Genomic DNA, 21,673 nt, shown 5'->3' with positions numbered 1-21,673 from the left:
CCACGCTAACTATAATCTCTCATCCTCTTCCTGATCCTGATCATGTCTCACCTGTTGTCAAGAACACATACAAACAAGACAACGGCCGAATAACTCCGGTGAGAATTACATTCCCGGTATAAATCATGTATACATGCATTTCATATAAACAACTATAACAGCATGAAACAGATATTTCATAACATGTATCAAATCAGAAGCGTAAATCAATATCAACTCTGAATATAACATGTATCACATCCGACACATGAATCAACACAAACTCTGAATCACGCTCAGTGACTCATGGACTCTGACTCGACTCGTCCTAATCTAGGGATCCCGATCGGAATAAGAACATACACCCACCTACACTCCCGATCGGGGTGGTGGCATGTTCTTATTCACGGACTTTGGCTCTTTCCATATCGAACACCAGTAATAGAAGAAACTCCAATTCTATCCACTCCGATATAGCCAAACGTCCGGCGTCTTGACGAATCAGCCACAGACTGAGCCTATCGACCCTGGCGTCCATATCGAACATCAGTAATAGAAGAAACTCCAATTCTATCCACTTCGATATAGCCAAACCTCGGTGACAATGTGCAATGGGCCAGTGACGATTCCATCACAATTAGGCACCTCTGTCACGAGATCAAATGTATACGACTAGGCACATCCGCCTATGACTCAATACATACATTGTCTATAAATCCATAGACCAAAGATATCAATCACATTCAATTGCAAATAACAATGCAATAACATAAAGTATGTGATTTTGGGAAACTCAAGTCGAATCCAACTCGAGTTGTGCAATCCCGCATCAACATCAATTTATACCTTCCTCTTCTCGGTCTGACGAATTCGAAGTCTCGAAGTCAAATCTGTCCATATCAATCTGGAATGACAATATCGGATAGACTATGTCAATATACAGCTCAATTCACGGCCTGTTCTGATCAATACGCAAATCAAGACATAATCTGATCAATACCAATCTACTGATGTTTCGACGGCATAATAATACAGTCTCAGTAACTCCGTCAATCTCAACATCACAGATATACTAACTCGGCTCATAATCAATATCAGTACAATCATAATCTTCAATAATAATAGAGCACGATACCAAATCTGTACCATCTCAGTCATATTACTTCTGAAAATCATAACAATTATATACACAGTCTGTTCTTCGATCTGACTTCGATTATATACTGATCAGTATACCCAGAACACATAAATATAAGCAAATCATCATTCCTTCAATATCATAATTTCAGATCCTATCAGAACATAAGAAAACTTACGTCCAGTTGAAGCCTGCGTCGACAGAAACTCAGTACTGAATTCGGATTACAAACCAGACGGACGGATTGAAATATAAAGGCGTAAGGATTTTCTTCTTAAGCGCTTGGTCCTTTCTTCTGAATTCTCCAGGGATTGCAACAATATATCTATATATATCCCAAGTTGCATGACAAGAAAAACGTGGCTCATTGCATGTTCTGCACGTCTCGCCGCAGGTGCGCTAGCCCTTGGACGCTGAGCGTGCTGTAATACTTCCACAATTTCAGAAGGCACGACCGCGGGTGCGGTGCATTTTTGACCGCGGGTGCGGTGCCTCTACTGTAGCAACACCGCGGGTGTGGTAGATTTTATGGCGCGGGTGCGGTGACCGTTCTGTATCTCTTCCAAAATTTCCTATGAACCACCGCGGGTGCACTGTCTTTTGAACCGCGGGTGCACTGGTCTTTCTTCTCCAACACTATACTTTGCAACTAAACTCAAATTGCACGTCGCTTCTCCATGTCTGTTCTTCCATTCTCTTATTCATAATACATGATAACTCAAAAGTATTAAGCTAAAATCTCGGGCATTACACACATGAACTTTGTACAAGGATATATGCAGTTTTTAGGGTCCAACTTATACGTAATGCATGCATACATCATCATCATATAAAGAATGATTCATCTGGCAATAATTGTGAGGCCAATAATTTAATTTTGGGTAGGTGAAGAAAGGAAATTAGTTCTTTATCAATACAAAAGACATATATCATGAATTAGATACCTCGGTATACCGGCGAAATGAACAAGGTTGGTATGATCATGTGGCAGTCCCCAGACATACAGTAAACAATCAGGCTACCGAAGTGAAAGGCTTTGCTGCCCGCTTTAGGATTATGATGATAATATATTGCCAAAAATGCGGAATAAAAGAGTCAACAAGAACACAAAGATGTACATGATTCACCCAATATATGTTACGTCCACGAAACTACTGTAAATCTTTATTATAAGGAGAGAATACTACAAATGTATATAACATTCAATCTCTCATAATTTCAACTTCGATTATAACCGAGAAAATATTTTCTCTAACTCACACAAGAATAACACTCAATTTTCTTTTTACTCGAGTGTTCTCTTGAGCTTGGATGTGATATCTAAAAAATGAACTGTTGAGAGCTCTAGGTTAGAGTACGTACCCAGCAAGCTAATTTGTGGCTTGAGCTTTTATTGACTCTAATGTAAAACGATTTTTATTTTAATAATATTTTATGATTTTATTCAATTATGACATAATGATTTATCTGTATACACATGCAAGCTGCATAGATAAAGTCATTGAAAATACAATACGTACCATGAGGTATGCCTCACAACGTAAGATCATGAAACTCATTAGGAAGTGTACTATATATTCTAAACAGATTTTTAGTCAAATCAGTCACCCAAATATCGCTTGAGCTTGAGACTAGCATACGTGATGTAAACACCATGTTTCATTGGCAAGACATGGAGATGTCCATTTATATAGATGAGTGATCATATGGTGATGCATTGTACAACCTTCCCTCGAACTGTCCAAGTGGTTCTCACTTATTAAGTAGAATAGTATGCGGTCTTTTGACTCAGGACAATATAGGAGCTATACGTACTAGCATGCACTTTGATCCGTTTATCGACATCATTGAGGATCATCAGGTGACGAATTTGGATGTAGTTTCAAAATACGTAAGAGAAAATACGTTCTAGTCAGGGATTCACCTGTTTGCCTACGAGTGAAGATATCATATGTGATATGATGAGTTAAATAGTGTAAGAATTCTCTAGCCAGAGCAAGAAATGTGCTTTAGGGAATGATGTTTTCTTAGTTGCACATATAATGTCACTATTAATACTCAAATATAAATCACATCGTTATTGAACTCATATGCAACTCTCGTTATACCAATGGTTGCAGATTTGATCGGGATATATGTGTTGAAGGGACCGTGTTGTACGCTAACCATGACTTAAGGTTCTTGCAGGCACTATCAGCAATACCTAGGGGATTATGGGCGATGCTACTAGACACTCTTACCATGATCCGATGGATACAATCAGAAATGAGTTCTGACATTCTTGATCAAGGAGTTGATGAAAAAAATGCGGCATTTATGGTAAGCTCGGATAAGAATAAATGTTATTCTGAATCACATATAGATGTGAACCCATAGCTAGCTGTATCCTATATCTCTGAACCATTGAGGGTCACACAAGTATCAGACTCTGTGTTCCCGTTGAGAAAGTCAAAATTCAAGAAATTGAATTTGACGACTATAGTTTGATGTGGATCAAACATGGTGCTTATAAATGAGTTTATAAGTTGATTCCATAAGATGAAGTAAATGGAAGTTAGCTTAATTGTTAATTGAGGAAGGGGAGTGAAACTATTTATTTTAGTGAAGGAGTTCAATAAACTGTCAGCTGCCCAATTTTGACAGGTGAAAATTTTGATCTTCGAAATTTTCGATTTTCATTATATGAACAAGACTTATATCCTTGATACATCGGCGCTGTCGGATCGTCGATCATGGTTATAATGAGTTCAGAATTTTTTATTTAGTGAATTTGGAATTTACTAATTAAATTATAGTAATAGTATTCTTGACTACTAATATGTATAAATTCTCATAAAATGTTCTAGATAAGTCTAGAATTAATTAACTAATGAGTTAATTATATAAATTAAATAATGGCTATTTAATTTAATTAATATGTCTATACATGTATTAAATGTACATGTGTAGATATATTAATGTTTATATATATACACACTTTATATGGAGATATAAAATATATGTATATATAAAATTAATATGTCATGCATTATCAAAAGTTGATAAATATATTATATATTAATAATAAGATAATTTTATTATAATGGAATTAAAGAGTCTCGGTAAGACAAGGATTGTGAATCTTGATGAGAGAAGGATTCCTGATGGGATCTGGAATCACACTCTATAAACATACTAAAATGGGGCTATAACATAAAAGAATTTTTTGCACATAATACAAGCACAAAGTTCACCAAAATCCTTCCTCACTTTGATACAAAGTTTCGGGCATCACCATATTTTGGTGAATAAATTTTCGGCCAAGCCCTATCTTCCACGATCGCGCCCCGCGCTGCTACATTGGCTCCGGATTTTAGAAATTCGAACAATCTAGTCTCAACGCATAAATCGTTTGGCTTCTCTGGTGTGATCGAAGCGAGGAACACAATATCTGATCGTGAACTTAATTTGACGATGAGGAGGAAAATCTGTTCATATGGATATACAAGAAGGATCATCTCCGCTAATCCTGGATTAGTTTGGTTTCCAGCGTAATATACGTGAAGGTATAAAAACTAAACACCGTATTGAAGGTTTAATCCATATGACACCCAAGAATAGTTTCGAAAAGCGAAACAAAATTTTAAAACTTCCTTTGCGCATTGGGTTCGAGAAAATGATGCCCCGATACTCTATATATAACAAACTCTTCAAATGTGAAAACTAGATGTAAATTCAAACTTAGCTAGCCACAATTTGGACGGTAGTGCGGACGTTCACATTGGACGACATACATGAACATAGGCACAATTTTTTTGCCTATAATTTTGCTCAAAAAACATATGTTCAAATCTTAATAACTGCGGAGGAGGAATTTTTCTCTTTATGCAGCCGAAAAGCGTCGACTCTCATTTTCCTTCTTTTTTAAAAAAAAAATTAGTCATATCAGGGCCATAGCAGCTGAAAAAAACTGATTATGTTTGGAACAACCAAATTCGTTTTTCCTCAACTGTTATTCTCTTCAAGGCTCCATCATTTGAGTCGCTGTCGTCGACCATCATGTCTCCCCCCTCCTCTCTATGCTTCTGAGTCTTGAAGGTTTATTGTTTGTTCGACCCTACCCACATGGGTAGTGCCCAAAAACCATTGAGGAGTTGACACTTGTCAAATTTTGACACGTGTCAACTCTTCATTGTATGGAGTTGACAAGTATCAACTTCTCAATGGTTTGGGGCACTACCCATGTGGGTAGGGTCGAACAAACCAAGGTTTAAGGTAATCCAACTGTCCTATTTACAGTCTCTCGTGTTTCCATGTATGATTTACTTATGAGAGCAAATGGGTCCAGTCGACGCTACCGAAGGGGGCACTGCCCCCTTCCAGTTATTTTTTGCCACGTGGAAATTATTATTATTATTTTTTAACAAAAAAACTCAACCATGGTTCACTTTTTCAAAATTTTGCTTCTCTCTCAGTCTCAGCCATGGTTTTTGAAATTTCTGAAACAAGCTCCTCTCATTGAATCAAGCAAGCTCTCTCTCCACAAAAAACCTCTCTCTTCCCGTTCCTTTTTTTCAGCACGAAAACAAGCTCATCTCATTGAATCAGGCAAGATGAGGCTTTTCTTTGCCACTGTACATTTTTTATATAATGGATATATTTGTGTTTGTTTCAAGAAATTTGGGTTTTGTTTCTTGTTATTTCTGTGAAATTGAAGATAATGGCCCGAAAATTTTCATTTCTCCGAAATTGTGTATGTGCGGTATTGTGTATGTGCGGTATGAGACTATATTTCTGAAAAAATTTTCATTTCTCCGAAATTGTGTATGTGCGGTATGAGACTATATTGCATTCTTGAAGTGGATGTTCCTTCAAGCTTGATGATATTGGGATGGTCAAGTTTGTTCAGTACTGTGATCTCTCTTGCCATGAATTGCACACTTGCAGGTTCTGAGTTGTCGAAACGATCCTTCTTTAAGGCGACAATCTTTCCTGTATTCTTTTCCATAGCCTTGTACACGTTGCTGTAGGTTCCCTTGCCTACCTGCAAACATAGAAATTTGTAACATGTGTGTGTTCTTATATACATGTTTCTGCAAAAAGATTTTGTGTATCGATTGGAGGTGCTCGTTTTACTTAAATTGATGCTTGATTGGAGGTGCTCGGTTTACTTAAATTTGATTGCTCACATTTCCTTAAGGTGCAAAAAGATTTTGTGTATCGATTGGAGGTGCTCCTTATCTGCTGTATTATTTTCCGCTGCAGCCATCAGGTCCTTGATACAATGAAGGATTCAACATTCTGCCCAATACTTATTGTGAAGATTTATTTATAAGATGTTCATTATATAAGATCTGAAATGTATGTAGTGACTCTCTATTTTTTTGTTGCAGTAAAAAAAACCCTTTGGCATACCATTATTTTCGTTTATGATGAGCGCCTTCATTATTTTAAAATTTTTTTTGTTAATTATATTAATTATTTAGTGTAAACTTTTTAATGTTATTTATTTTTTCTTGTGATATAGGGGAAAACATATGTAGTTTTCATTGGGCGTAAATCTGGGGTATATGACACTTGGGAAGAGGCACAAAATCAAGTTAATAAATTTAGCGGTGCGTCTCACAGGTCATTCTCTTCTAAGGATGATGCATTAAAAGCTTTTGGTTCGTATACGGACAATCAAGTTGCAACTTCTTCCTCTACTCCTAGTGTTGAAAGAACGTCGTACGCACCTTCTAGTGCAAGTGCAAGTGCAAGTGTCACTCAAGCTGAAAAGATAGTAAAATTGGAAGTTACACTTGCAAATTTAGTAGAGATGACGGAGGAGATAAAAAAACAAATTGAATCTCTGAAAATTAATAGTGATGATTAGATATTTTTTTGTCAATATATTCTCCCATTTACGTTAACCTTACAACTATTGGGATGGTTGTGTTTTTCTTCTGTGTATTGTATGGGAAAATATCGATGTTATTTTCGCACTAAAATGTTTGTTCTCTTGCCTCTGATATTGATTTATGTGATGAAATTACCACATTTTTTATTCTAAAATTTAGCACCAATCAAAAGTCCAATCAGTTGGAGATGGGGTCAACGGATGAAGGTCTCAACTTTCATTTTGTTTACTACATTGCTAAACTTTTGTAGAGTTGTGCATTGGATTTGAACCATTTTTTTATTAGCTGGAAATAGTTGGAAGAATTGTGAATTGGATTTGAAGCTTTGTGAATTGAAGGGAGCAATGGCAATCAGCATGGAAGATTCTAATAGGATCGTTATTACTCCTGAGGAAGGCCAACCGAAAAGGGGAGATATGCTGCCAAATAGATCGAGTAAAGCTGATTCTGTGGACATTTACCAATCAGGTCGTTGCACTGGGGCAAAAAAAAAAAGAAATCTGGTTCGGTCAAGAGGTTCAAGCAAGATCTAACATCATACTCCATGGATGGTGCACAGAACGCAGTAGCAACTTGTGCTGCAATAGAACCTGTGGTTATTCAACATTCAGATTTTCTGAGAAGTTATACAAATTGCCAGAATAAGTATTCTGATTCCAAAACAACGTGCTCCATCACTCAGATTCTCAAACCCATAAGCTACTAAGCTTCTATATCAAACAATGTCTAAGACGTCTTGGTAGAATAAGATTGTTAGAAAGCAATTTATTTGTCATTACTCATTAGACCTTTGAAAAACAATGAAAAAGTGTTTCAATACTTGTACCATAAATGAAAATCAAAAAAATATTGTCTAACAAGCAATCTTTATCACAAGCATAAACAAACTTTGTAGAATACAAAATACACCAAAAGTCTACAAAAATACTAAGAAACATTGTCTTGGTGTGCAATTACACTACTGAACTTGCACAAAGGGTCTTCCTTCAATTACCACGTCTCTCAACAATATTAAAACATTAATGAGAAACAATTTATAAAAAATTTAAAAAAAATGTAGACAAAATTCCTTACTTGTGATGAATGAGGACCCCCAAACTTATAAGAAAATAAATTCATTTGATCACCTAAATAGATGTTTGCATTACCCTCCTGTATCTTAAACAGAAAAAAATATAATATAGCAAGTCAAACAAAGTAACTTATAAGGAAATAAATTCATTTGATCACCATTATATTTGGCGACGGAATAAAATGTTGAGTGTGTCCAAATGTGGAAGGGAATTGCGATATTGTGAAATTTGAGTGTTGTTGTGATGAAATTCCATTGCTCATTTCTCGTGTGTTGGTGGTTTTTTGTGAACTTTGTCCCTTCTTTTTTGCTCCTTTAGCACCTAGCAAGTCAAACAAAGTAACAACAATTAAATCAAGTCAAACATAGTTACAACAATTAATTCAATTGAACTATATACTCGACCATATGAAAACTTAATTCAATAGAACTACTCACTTAATTGAAAATATGAAAACTTACTTGAAACTTCTGTTTTCTCCTTTCTTTTTCCTTTTCTTTTTTTGCTCTTAGTATCGTGTAATATTAACATTAGTAACTTCTTTGGCTTTAGTAGTAAGTGGGTTACCTATGCAAACTCCATAACTTCGAATGTCATCACATTGTGTCTCATCATCTACACTTAACTTTGATATAAGGTTAGAGATTTCATCTTTTGCACTGTCAACCAATCTATATAAGATTTTTCTTGCCTCCTCATGAGATTTGCTCAGTTGAGTTAGATCATAGGTTGATCTCATTATTTCGTTGACAAACACCATTTCAGATACATGACTAGCACCACCCTTTCCACTTTCGTCAAAGTCAAATGTAACTCTATTTCTTACATTCTTCATCCACCTCTTCAAAATATAACATTCTGGTATAACAGTGACATCCATACAATTAAACACCATCAAAGCATGCTTACACAAAATCCCCATTGTCTCAAACTTATGACAACTGCAATTTATTTCATGACTCTGTTTATTGAACACCACATATCGAACCCTTGAATTTTCATCGTGAGAATTTACTTTGATTTGAATCCAATTCCAATCATTACCAAAACAAGATGGTGGTTCTACCGATTTGCAATTCAATGAACTAACCATTTCAATTTCGAATAGATGATATACAGACATCGTATAAACATTAGAAGCATTAATCAACAATGGACGGTTTTCCAAAATCTCTGCAGGATTACCATGGCGACAACGAGTATCTTCAGTCTTCTCCATTTCCCGCTAGTTATTTTGAATCTTCTCATAATTCAGCACAAAGTCATACAAAGAACTCATTTTGTTACCTGCCTTTATTAAAACCATATTTGTGACTTCACTTCTTGAAGTAGCCAAAAGTCTCGCACTAAACCTTCCATTCAAAAAAGCAGTAGACCATTTCTTCTTAAGCTTGTACATATCATTCAACCATTTATGACCATCCAAATCATATGTTTCAATCATATATTTCCATGTGCTCTCAAATTCATCTTCAGAATCATAATGATTCATGCATTTATACCACAATCCTTTGAAAGCAGAATCACCATTTAAACTCCCAAAATGTGAACGAGCATTTTGATTTATATGTCATTGACATAAACGATGATGTGAAAGTGGAAAAATTGTTTCTATGGAATTCATCATGGCTTGACATTGGTCTGAAAAGATAGTTTGTGGTTGTCGTCCATTCATAGAATCAAGAAATGTTTCAAACAACCATTCAAAAGAACTTTGAGTTTCATCTGATATAAAGGCCAAGCCAAACAATACATTCTGCATATGGTGATTTATACCAACAAATGGAGCACATATTAAATTATACTTATTTGTTCTATATGTTGTATCAATCAACAGGACATCACCAAAATATTCATAATCAACCTCGCATCTATAGTCCCTAAAGAAAAAGTTCATCACCCCATCATCATCATCCAATTGAACATTCCAGTAAAAATAATTCTCCTTATTAGCCTTATTTATAAAATATTGAATAAGTGCAGTGACATCTCCATTCTCAACTTTGGTATGTTTTTTCAACCGACTCATATGGTCATATGCGTCCTTTCTAATAAAACCTAAATTTTGTGGCCCACATGCTTCATTTTCCATAAAAGAAACAACATTAGAGACGGATATTCCAGCATTTACCATAGCTTCTAGAGTATACTTTTTTGCATGTGATATATTACGTGTTGATCTTAGCAAGTGAGTTTGATCAGGTGCAAAAATCTCATGGTTATGCTCTTCAAAAAATCTACTCACCCGCCATTCACACCCTTTTTCCCTTGTAATCTTCAATTTGGCTTTACATTGTGTTCTAATGACCGGCTTTTGATAAATTAGAATCCTTTTACTAGAACATTTCTCATCTTTTAAACCTTCACATGAACAATGAAATTCTTTTGATTGAAGTTCATTGGTATGAGAAAAATATCGTTGATCACCCTTCCTCAAACCAAATCCCTTGGCATGCGCATATTGACAATACAATAAATAAGCATCTTCAACGCTGTTCACAACCTGCCCCACTTCCAATTTACTCTCCAAAACATGGACAAAAGAGTTTTCATTCGGTACCTCAACATTTTCAGCTTCTAGATTGTTGTCTCCTTCCACCTCTTCAAGTGACAGTTGATTGTTATCTTCCATTCTCAAGCAGGAAACCAACTGGATCAATAAAAAAAAAAAAAGATGAATTTAAGTATTTACTATAACACAAGGCAAATCAACTTGACTCGTGTCATACCGCAAATACACACACACAAAGAGTCTAGACTTGAGAGCCTTGTTATCAATTTTTCCCCCAAACTAATCATCTAATTTGCGTGACAAATTAAAGACACTTACATATTGGAAAGGTTGTAAAAATTTATGAATATCTTATTCGGTTGCCAACTATAAATCCAACCATGCCTTTATATATATTCTACATACAACTGAACACTAGTTGCTAGGGAAAGTATATCACTTGCCACAACTTAATAATGGGAACAGATATGCCGATTCAAACTTGTCGTCTTCCTTCTATTGCTACAAGTAATTTACTGCACTAGATGTTCCTTTGTACGCCAGCCTGCCTCAAGTTGAGACAAGGTTCTATTTGGAACAATACGGCGGTGAAGATGATGTTTGGAAATGAAAATTTTCGGGCCATTATCTTCAATTTCACAGAAATAACAAGAAAGAAATCCCAAATTTCTTGAAACAAACACAAATATCTCCATTACATATAAAAAATGTACAGCGACAAAGAAAAGCCTCATCTTGCCTGATTCAATGAGATGAGCTTGTTTCCGTGCTGAAAAAAAAGGAACGGGAAGAGAGAGGTTTTTTTTGTGGAGAGAGAGCTTGCTTGATTCAATGAAAGGAGCTTGTTTCAGAAATTTCAAAAACCACGGCTGAGACTGAGAGAGAAGCAAAATTTTGAAAAAGTGAACCATGGTTGAGTTTTTTTGTTTTAAAAAATAATAATAATAATTGCCACATGGCAAAAAATAACTGGAAGGGAGCAGTGCCCCCTCTGGTAGCGTCGACTGAACCGAGCAAATGTATCGGTACTTTTTTCTTAGTGCTTGATGTGACATTCTAAGCAATGATAAATGATTAAAATAATTTATTGTCGATTTTTTTATTAAAAATATATGAATTAAATTTTTTATATGTGACTTATTGTATTCTGTTTATACATATTGTTTGGTACATTTAATTTTTAATAATTCATGCAAACTTGATTTTTTCGTTCGATACAGCACGATTTGAAGTATAAAGTAGAACAGAGGATTCCGTTTGGGTTGGTCCTGCCTCGACACAAGCTGCTCTTCCGTTGAGGGACGATCAAAATTTGCTTAATTGACAAAACTAACAATCTTGACCACCGATTCAATTTGAATAGAAGGATCTTCACCTTTCAGTACTTCCAGTCGAGCTCCATCTTTACCGACTCCAGGATCTTCTAGTGTGGCTATTTACGCAGCCAATTGCCAGCTCTGTGCAGAAGTAGGAGACAAGCTTCTCAAGGAATTCAACAGCAACGAACCCATGGATCAGAAACAATAGTTTCAGAGATCCTTCGAATAGTGAATCTTCCGCTTCTGCTGGAAAAATTGGACTCAAGCCATATGTCTTGTACAGTAATCAGTATACTGCTGGTGGTATGTTTACTAAATTGGTTCCCCTCCCAAAGTTAATCGAAATCTTAAGCTCTAGCCGACTGTCTCACCCTCGTAAAAAAATTGTAGAGGCTCGAGTTCGAGTACTCATCTCCATACCCCTTCCCTGTACTAAAATTGAAAAACTTGGCACTCAAACAAGACCGAGGCAAGAATCTCCAAACTTTTTTTTCCTCCCTAATTTTAGGTATGCTTGAACACATAAGATGTTACCTAAATGTAACTTTTCAAACGAAATTAAAGCGCATGGACTTTGTAATATAAGTTCAACTTGATCATGTTTAACCAGAACAATAATTTAATTATACTTCTAAGCTTTCTTAAATGAATACACGATGTTAATTGCTGTGACCACAGAATTGAATGAGTAATTTTTTTACGTGCTTACAAAAATCAAATATTTTTTTTGTAAAGTTAAATCAAAGGATATTATATCCAAACATCCTCAACTCGGGATACAAAAATGTTAGTGAAATATAATGTAACGGTGTATACAAGTTTCATTGTTCATCAAGAACAGTTAAATAGCAATAGCAAATAAAGCGGGAGTACATATTCTTTCTGGAAACAAAAGGGACACTACCTATACGCTGCCACTTCATGCTTGAAGTGATTCAGAAGATCTTCGACACTCTTCAGGTTAGTATCGTTGTTATCTCTAACTCTGACTGCCACCTAGAAACAAACAAGAAAATCAATACGAGGAATGCTAAAATATAAAACAGAGAGATTAGCACTGAGCTGAAAATGGATGAATTAAAAAACAATCTTTACTGATATAAAAACAATAGCATCAGTTTTCCACTCAGAAGGTTCTATTTCTACACACACATTTCAAAATCTTGCATCTGCATGTACTACAAAACCTGATTTCTCGAAGGTTTTATGCACAATGTCTAGCAGACACTTCAAAACCTGTTTCTTGATAAAGTATTCTGCTCAAGATAAAATCCTAGACCAGTCGATGGGATCAGGAAGTCACCTGTCCAGTTCCAACTTCTTTCTCGCCAACAACTAATATATAGTTGTATTGTGCCACCTGAGCTTCTCGTACCTAAAAGTTCCCACAACCATGTTACTTAAATAACAAAATCACGACATATGTTAAACTTCTAAAATTTGAATCAAGAGTCTACTATCCACGGGCAGATATTTTCTTTAGTTCACAAGATCAATTTCATGCTTCTCGTGGAGCTTTCCACCGGTAAATTAGGCCGGAGGATAACATGGATCCATTATACAGATGTTTTTTTCTGATTCCTTGCTAGTCTAATAGGCCGTAATTAAGATATTTTACTAGAATTGAATATCATTCTCTGAAAATCATGCAGCCATAAAAAAGAAAACCCTCAAGAGTACACAAAAATGGGGTCAGATTTGAGGCACTCGATGAAAATATCAAACGATAGAGCAAAAGATTTCTTTGTCAGCACATGCATCGACAAGAAGCAGAACTCTCAGTATTTTGTAAGGTTACTGATTACAACTATGCTTTTAGCATAACAAGGAACATTTCATCATCAGTTACAAAGAACTGACCATTACGAAGTGAAACAAACAATACTATGCAAAACAAGATAAGTTAATATGATCAATTAACTGGAACTTCATAGAGTACACTCAGTGAAGGATCGGATCAGTTCTGCCATCACCATCATGGATGATGGAAGTCTGAGGGGACATAATTATACATACCTTTTTATTGATTGTTCGATCAGTTGTATCAACATCAACATAAAATCCAGCATCATGTATGCGGTCACGAACCTACGTTCAATAGAAAGTAAAGATTTCAGGGAAAAACCTACTAGGCTCAGAAAACAATGATCTTACAGAAATCAACAGCAGATAAAAACTGGAATTATTTTAAGCTTATCCTTCAAGGTGAATAATGTCTTGAGCGTTAACTATTCGAAAGACGACCCTGACCTAACTACCATTACCTAACTATATCAGACGTGAAAAGGCCAATTACAGCTTATACCACTATGAGAACCATTACAGCAATCCACCAAATTCCATAAAACAAAACGATAAAGATAGTCCTAGTGTGGTTATCCAATGCAACCTCGTACATTCAGGAAATGTATAAAAGAGAAGGGAACTTTTTATCAATCCCCGAACTGAAACCATGTCAGATCCAACTCAAAAACACTTGTAACCATTAAACAAATGTCCAATTCAAGTTTTAAATTGATTTTGTGAGGGGCTCATAACTTCAAATACTTCTGTTTATGTCCCCTCCTCAACCCAATAAGCTATGGCAAATTTTAGAAAGAAAACCAAAGACATAAGACGGCAGATATAACAGGTAAAAGCTGAGGCATTCAACCTGCAATGCATATGCCTGGGACTTGTCAGAGACAGGGCAAACTATTGCTTGGCGTGGACTGAGCCAAAATGGCCATTTACCCTTATAATGCTCCAAAAGTATTGCAAACATTCGTTCAACAGAGCCAAGAATGGCTCTATGTATCATAACAGGCCTCTCCCTCTTGGTTTCATCTTCTGCCGAGTAAGATAAATTGAAACGGGCAGGAAGTTGGAAGTCCAGCTGAAAAAGTCGATTACTTCAAAATATAAATAACCTTCAAATATTAAAAATGAATTTGATGAAGCATGTTTTAACTCCTACTCTCATAATGTAAACCAATGACTTGGGCCACCCAAATTTGTTTGAATGAATATGCATACATTCAGGACTCTCGAGCCACGTTTTATTCTCAACTTTTGAGGAGGAATTATTATTTCAGAAGACCCACACAAGAGATTCCTCACAAATGAATTCCCTTTGCAACATCACACGAGGGAAGACAAGGACCTTACGCCATTCTTTCATCATATAAGGTTCCCCATCTGCCCAGCACATGATCAACCTTCCAAACAACAGTTCAAGGGGTTCAAGCTTCTACCATGATGAAGTTTAGATTATTTTTCTACTCATTCTCTAGTATTCATTTAACTAATACATCTAAGAAATTTATGGTTATTAGTTCATTACATGTTTAATTTTACCATCTCATTTTAATGGCGCATTGACCAATTGACATTTCATGGTTATCTTAACTTATAATTTACAGGCATGATACAAGGGATCAGGATAGAATATAGAAGGCAGTAATATTATGTAAACCTGAAGTGTTGCACACTGAAACTTTCTCCTCATTGCATCAGAAACACTGATGTCAATCTTTGGTCCATAAAATGCTCCATCACCTTCATTTATCTAATATAAAGGATCTGAAGGTTAGTTTGAGGGAGCTGTAAAAAATAATACAAGCATAACAAGTGCCAATTCAAAAAATCTTCAACAGTAAGGAAAATGCAACAAGCGCACAGCTATGAAAAAATTACCTCCCAGGGCTTGCCGGACTCATTCAATGCTTCTGAAAGAGCAGCTTCAGCCTTTTCCCAAGTCAGTATGTCTCCAAGATATTTTTCTGGTCTCTGTAGCACATAAAAAACAAAATTTCCTACTTTTTTCTTCTTTAAAAGCTAGAGTTGATCGTGTCATACAGTAACAGCACTAGTATACAAGTTGGAAATAAGCTTGGTATCCTATATTTTTAGTTTCCATTATTCACTTCTTTCATGTTTTCAGGGGCATGGGTACTAGTTATCCTGTATTTTGAGTTTCTACCACACTTTATTCATTTTTTCATATGACCTAATGTCTTGAGAGGAAAATAGAGACACATCAACATATGTGCAGAAAATCCCAACTAGCATTATAGCATGTGGGAAAAGCACCTATACATTAATTGTCCTATGTTCTCCAAGTGTTCAAAATAAAAAAGGAAATTCCAATGTTATGAACTGCACCCATTACCGTAGATAACTTCAAGTCGAAGGTGAATCCAAATATTTTGTACACATGACTGATGAATTCTAGAACACCCTTGACTTCATCTTTTATCTGAAGATTACAAAAAAAGTCAAAAATCACATTTTACATTGATAACACCAAAACTGTCCATTAAAAAATATCTCACCTGGGACTCCCTGCAGAAGATGTGAGCATCATCCTGTACCAAAACCCCCGTGTCAACAAGAATTTGTATGGAATCAAATTAAAGACTAAAAAACTAATATGCTTATCCAAGCAATAATGAACATTTCTCAATCTATTGTTACCCGAGTTCATAATACAATGTTCAGCAAACCTGTTGGAATCTCCTGACACGAGTCAAACCAGTAAGCGCCCCACTTGCTTCGTTTCTATGCAAGACCCCAAAATCAGCCAAGCGAAGTGGAAGTTCTGAAATGTAAAATTATAGACCAATAATTATAATAAATATCATCTGTAATGATCAGAATGATCGGAAGTTTGTTGGGGGGATCATGGTTACAAGAAGAGCAAAGCTCATTAAGCACATGGATATCGCAGCGCTGATGATTTAGGGGCATTTTAAGACACGTGCCTGATCAATGTGAGGTGGCACAAGGATAATATAGAAAATTTTAAAAATACAAAAACCAAATCAACTATATAACCAAATATGTGCCTTACATTGAGTAACATAAAACAAATGCCCATTAGTTTATTAGCAAAAATGAAAAATTATAATCTTGTATAGTTGTATTTCACCTTAGATTTATTATCTATACATCTAAGACAAGTTTAAAAAGCACATTGAGCCTTCAATAAACCATGTGTTGGGTATGTCTTTTTCTCCCTGAGGTGCTAGGTTGATTGAGTCCAGTTCGTGACAAGGCCTTTTTTGTTCCACATGTAACTGACATATCAGATTACAGTGAAATTGGAAATTTTTTATTGCATTTCCGAAACGCAACTTTGAATGCCCCTAAAATGAGAATTATATATCTACCTTATTTCGGTTTCTTCTTTAAAAATGAATTTCACCCATTCTCACAACTCCTTATTAAATCATTATCTTCAAGTCATTTTTTCTTAACTGCCAAAAACTACATCATATTTTATGATGTGCCACTGTTAACCCAACTCACTAAATTCATAAATTTAAAGCATCTCATGTACTATTAAAAAATTAAAATCATGTTTCCTCATTTTTACCAACAATTTATAACATGACAAGGCTCATTAGATAGAAAATGTCTCCCTCTGACAACAAATTTTACATATAACAAATTGTCACATTAGCTTTCAGAAATTTAACTAACTAGTTCCATGAAAATCCCGGAAACAAACCCAACGAACATAAAAAGATTACCAAATATTTAGCAAAAAAAGTAATTAACATATCTGAAGAGAAAAATGAAAAGGTTGCACTTTAATAAAACGACGAGAAGAAATGATATTTACATTATGGAGAAAGTGGATAAAATCAATAAATCAATAAATAAATAGAAAATATGTGCAATATATTAATAAGAGACTATTCTGCATCAATTAATAAGAGACTATTCTGCATCAAGTAGCCAATAGGTAAATGCAGTATGCGCAGTCCATGCCTCGATAAATCTTCTCAAGGCCGTGGCATTTGACGTATCAAAGCTATTCAAAAAGATGCAAAAGAACATAAAGCGATACTAACCTCTATATGATCGAATTCTATGATCAAATATTAAACAATGGCCAGGGCAATTCATTGGCTTTAGCCCAAATTCTTGTTTCTCAACCTGCAATGGAATTCAGAAACACCTTTTCATCAAGCATATCTGATAAAAATAACCCAAAATTCATCAAACTCTAAATTACTAAACGAGGAAGAGAGCACGCGCACACTTGCTTAAGAAGTAGCAGCAGTGCAGCACCCTTCAGATTTCATGATGGCACGCATAAAAAAATACTAGACCATAAAAAGAAAGGTAACCTGATTTAACTAATTTTTTCAAAAACACCATAAACTATCATTGATAAAGTGATTAAACTATTTCAATACATGAAGTTAATTTACCAGTATTATCGACATTCATACAAAAATGTGAATGCGAAAAGAAAGATAACTCAATCAACTTTATTCTCTAGAAAATATAAAAAAAATTATCAAAAATTTGCAGAAACCAAAGGCAAAAGTCCAACCTCAAACACAAACATATTATCCTTGTAGTTTGCAGCATGACCTGATGTTTCCCAGAGTTGCATATTATACATGTTTGGAGACCACACCTATCAAAATAAGTAAAATCAAAATAAGTAAACAAGTTGCTACTAAATGATAAGCACGCATGGTTCCACACAGTCTCTGGGGTAAATGCATTATTTACCTCTTCATAACCTCGCTTCCAATATTGACTTCTTATAAATTCCAGTAACTTGTTGCAAACTCGAGCACCATGAGGTAGGAAGAAACAACTTCCAGGACTAAATAGCAGAAAACAAATATCTAATAAAAGTCATGAACTTACCTGACCGCCTATTTGCAGTAAGCTTGGTGTCTCAAACTCTTACCTGAGTGGGTGAAAAAAGAAAAGTTCTTGTTTTTTGGTGAGCTCTCGATGGTCATATTTCTTAGCTTCTTCCAACATCGCTTTGTATTCCTGCAAGAATTAACCGTAAGCAAATCATCTTAGCTGATAATGGTGAGATGGTCTAATGCAAATAACAAGTATCTTGAATGCTAGCTATTAAGAGAATAAGAGATGGAGGCAAATGTCACCTTCAAACGTTTTTGGTCTGGATAGGATATTCCATAAACTCTTTGCAAGCTTTCACGATCTTTATTTCCACGCCAATATGCAGATGATGCCTAATGTACAAAATAAAAATAAAAAATTAACTTTAACCTAGATGGATGTGGATATTAAGTTCTAGTGAATAATATCAGATCACACCTTCAAACAACAAAACGCTTTCACAAAAGATGTGTTGGGTATGTGGGGTCCACGACATAGATCAACCAAAGGACCACATCGGTATACAGTGATAGTTTTATCCTCAGGTAAATCCTTGATAATTTCAACCTGATGAAAAAGGATAGAAGACAAAATGTGTATTTGAAAATCCATATTGAATCAAAAACCAAAACAATGGCACAATATATGACAACTTGCAAGTTTATAGACCTTGAATTGATTGTCTGAAAATATGTCAAGAGCTTGATCCCTTGTAACTTCAATGCGTTCAAAAGGTTGTTTTTCCTAATGCACAATGAACAGTATAGAACGCTGAAAATACCATGAACAAGTGGTGAAAACTGGTAATTTTTAAGTAGATCATAATTAAATAGAACTCATACGTACATGCAGATGGAGAACTGCAGGCAACATAAATCTAACTGTGTTACCATTTATAGAATCCAGTTGTGATTACAACCAAGTAGGCACCAAGATTAAACTATAACAGATTCCAAAAAATAAAAAGAATCATACATCAACTGCTTTCTTTGCTGCAGCTTCAATCTGCTTAAAGTGATCTTCATTCAAGCCAAGATCACCATAAAACGCATCATAATAAAAACCCTGCAAATCATACAACCAATTCAAGACAATTTACTAATAGTTTGTATGATATTTGAGAGTGAGGACGCCACACGTGGGGAGCCAGGGATGAACACTGGAGGTGGTCACACCCAGCTTAAATTTTTCTATGATCGATTTGTATTTTTCTACATAAGCACGATAAAAATGTACTTCTGGCCCCTAAATAAGCAAAATCTTTTAGGTTTTTAACAAGGGCTCCGAGAGGAGCCAGTGACATATAAAGCTGAACGAATCAAAGCAGAGGCTTTTGCAACAGTATATCATATTCAAACAAGTTGTGTAGAGAAAGTTGAAAAAAAAACTCTTCACAAAAGAACATTTCGTTCTAAAAACTTCACATTCAGCCATCAAAGTAAGAAATCCCAGAATAAAGTTTACACCTCGCCTCTCGTGGTGCATGGCCCGATGCATAATCTACACCCATACGTCTGCTCCAAAGACTTCAAAAGAAACAATCGACGAATCAGCATAACAATCAAGACTAAAAAACACAGTATTTATTTCATAAGGATTGACAAGATCACAAAGGAGAAATTGCAAATCCTACCTCGCCGAGAATATGAGCACTCGAATGCCAGAAAGTATCCCGGCCTTCATCACTGTCAAAGGTGAATATCCCAAGCTTACAATCCCCTTCCAATGGTCGGCTCATATCCCACAAAACCCCATCCACTTTCGCAATCAGTGCATTAGAAGCCAAGCTCTTCGATATATCCTTGGCAACATCGTAAGGTGTTGTATTCCACTTCTTCCCTTCTTTCACTTTGCCATCCGGTAATGTAATCCTAATTTAAGCCAAGAACCAAAATTTAAAAGAAATTCAGGAAAATGATCAAGAAATGAAAATACTGGGATGGGTTTTACCGGATAATGTCGGAAGAAAGGGTGAGGCGATTGATATTTTGCTGATTTTGGATGGTTTGGAAACGCTCGATGCGCTTGTTGATGATAGTTTGGAGATATGCTTCATCCTTCACGAAAGTTGGTGGCTCGGAGCTCCAGTTAGGCTTCGACTTAGGTTCTGAATCACCCATTGGGAGGAGGAAAAGAAGCGGCGCGGCGGCGGCGGCGGGGATATACAGCCTTAGCGACGATGGAAGGGTTTTAACTTGAGGTTCTTCGTGCGGGTTATCGAGTCACGCTCAGTCCGGGACGAATTTGGCCTAACCCGGCCTCATTTTCCGGTTCAATGACAGTCCTATAACTCGGCCAATTCAATCTGGACGGTTAAATTTTAGTCATTATATAATTAAAAAAATTTAAAAATAAATTTCTAACTTTATTTTTTACATTCAAATATTTTCTGGTGTTAGTCAAAATTTAAGCGATAAATTTGAACAATAAAAAATAAAAATATTTACTCTAGCAAAAGATAATGTAAATAATTTGTCATATGCATAAACCTATTTAATGTCTAAAAAGAGTTGAAATAAAATATATTTAAAATACAATAAGTTAAATAAAAATAATATATGTATATGAGTAAATAAAATTAGAAACTTTAAGAAAATAAGAGCATTTCAAATAAAAATATACTGAAATACAAAAAATATATATTTAGGTTATTTTAACAATAAATAAATAAATAATAATATATGGTAAATATAATCTTGAATAAAGATATTAAATTAAATTTAACCTTAGATATGTGTCAAGAAATAAGTTTGATTTGTATTAAGAAAAAGACTTAGGTTTGTGTATGTTGGTTAAGCGTGCATGAGTGAGAGTACTATCGAGATGGATGACTTCCTGAGAAATTCTCATGCATCAAGTTGCTGACGTTATGCCTGATTTGGTTAGCTAAGTTAGCCGTAAAAGAGTGACATCAGATCTTAACGGGTAATATTGTATCTGTTGGGGACAAGGTCGACGATAGCGAAATGATAAGACTGATCTATAAGATATATGAGACAGGACCAGCAGATAGACATGCACCTCCCTGGACTCATGGACCTAGCAGCCTGACCATTAGCACCCAAGTAGGTGCATTATGCGCTGCCACAAGTATAAGGAAATAAAGTTGCGCCTTGGTTAACAGCTATAGCTTT

At 35.4% G+C, this 21,673-nt stretch overlaps 2 protein-coding genes and 1 long non-coding RNA gene across 4 annotated transcripts; all 3 read right to left on the bottom strand.

Annotated features, from left to right (window-relative positions):
• Positions 1-7,891: 7,891 nt before the first annotated feature.
• Positions 7,892-8,585, bottom strand: LOC142528008 (uncharacterized). 2 transcript variants are annotated; one of them, XR_012815584.1, is made up of 4 exons: positions 8,531-8,585; positions 8,227-8,390; positions 8,071-8,148; positions 7,892-7,997 (listed from the first exon to the last, which is right to left on the bottom strand). It is a non-coding gene; the product is annotated as an uncharacterized LOC142528008 (long non-coding RNA). The 2 variants fall into 2 exon arrangements; XR_012815583.1 differs by having other exon boundaries at positions 8,071-8,390.
• A 709-nt stretch (positions 8,586-9,294) lies between these two features.
• Positions 9,295-10,701, bottom strand: LOC142525834 (protein FAR1-RELATED SEQUENCE 5-like). Its single transcript, XM_075630123.1, has 2 exons — positions 9,846-10,701; positions 9,295-9,578 (listed from the first exon to the last, which is right to left on the bottom strand). Exons 1-2 carry the CDS (start codon positions 10,699-10,701, stop codon positions 9,295-9,297), a joined length of 1,140 nt encoding a protein of 379 aa, XP_075486238.1.
• A 1,892-nt stretch (positions 10,702-12,593) lies between these two features.
• On the bottom strand, positions 12,594-20,775 carry LOC142526488 (threonine--tRNA ligase, mitochondrial 1-like). The gene is made up of 20 exons (XM_075630925.1): positions 20,490-20,775; positions 20,173-20,410; positions 20,006-20,065; positions 19,515-19,604; positions 19,209-19,283; positions 18,978-19,106; positions 18,803-18,892; positions 18,595-18,683; positions 18,411-18,507; positions 18,226-18,312; positions 17,738-17,822; positions 16,385-16,479; positions 16,214-16,246; positions 16,051-16,137; positions 15,576-15,668; positions 15,355-15,447; positions 14,554-14,775; positions 13,917-13,988; positions 13,204-13,275; positions 12,594-12,896 (listed from the first exon to the last, which is right to left on the bottom strand). The coding sequence occupies exons 1-20, from the start codon at positions 20,657-20,659 to the stop codon at positions 12,801-12,803; spliced, it is 2,073 nt and encodes a 690-aa protein (XP_075487040.1). The 5' UTR covers positions 20,660-20,775; the 3' UTR covers positions 12,594-12,800.
• Between the last annotated feature and the right edge of the window lie 898 nt (positions 20,776-21,673).

This window comes from Primulina tabacum, chromosome 15 (assembly GCF_025594145.1).
Source record: "Primulina tabacum isolate GXHZ01 chromosome 15, ASM2559414v2, whole genome shotgun sequence".
NCBI classification, from domain to species: domain Eukaryota; kingdom Viridiplantae; phylum Streptophyta; class Magnoliopsida; order Lamiales; family Gesneriaceae; genus Primulina; species Primulina tabacum.
The sequence above is the reverse complement of the archived record's forward strand: the minus strand, read 5'-3'. Positions and strand labels throughout refer to the sequence as shown.

Bases quoted from the DNA above. Each gene is read 5' to 3' on its own strand.
- LOC142525834 (XM_075630123.1), bottom strand. From the start codon at position 10,701: ATGGAAGATAACAATCAACTGTCACTTGAAGAGGTGGAAGGAGACAAC. The intron at 9,579-9,845 runs GTATAAATCACC...CTGCTTTCAAAG, and splicing joins AATATGTGCTCCATTTGTTG to GATTGTGGTATAAATGCATG.
- LOC142526488 (XM_075630925.1), bottom strand. From the start codon at position 20,659: ATGGGTGATTCAGAACCTAAGTCGAAGCCTAACTGGAGCTCCGAGCCA. The intron at 18,684-18,802 runs GTGACATTTGCC...TAATTCTTGCAG, and splicing joins CAGACCAAAAACGTTTGAAG to GAATACAAAGCGATGTTGGA. The intron at 12,897-13,203 runs GTGACTTCCTGA...GTTTGTTTCTAG, and splicing joins AAGAAGTTGGAACTGGACAG to GTGGCAGTCAGAGTTAGAGA.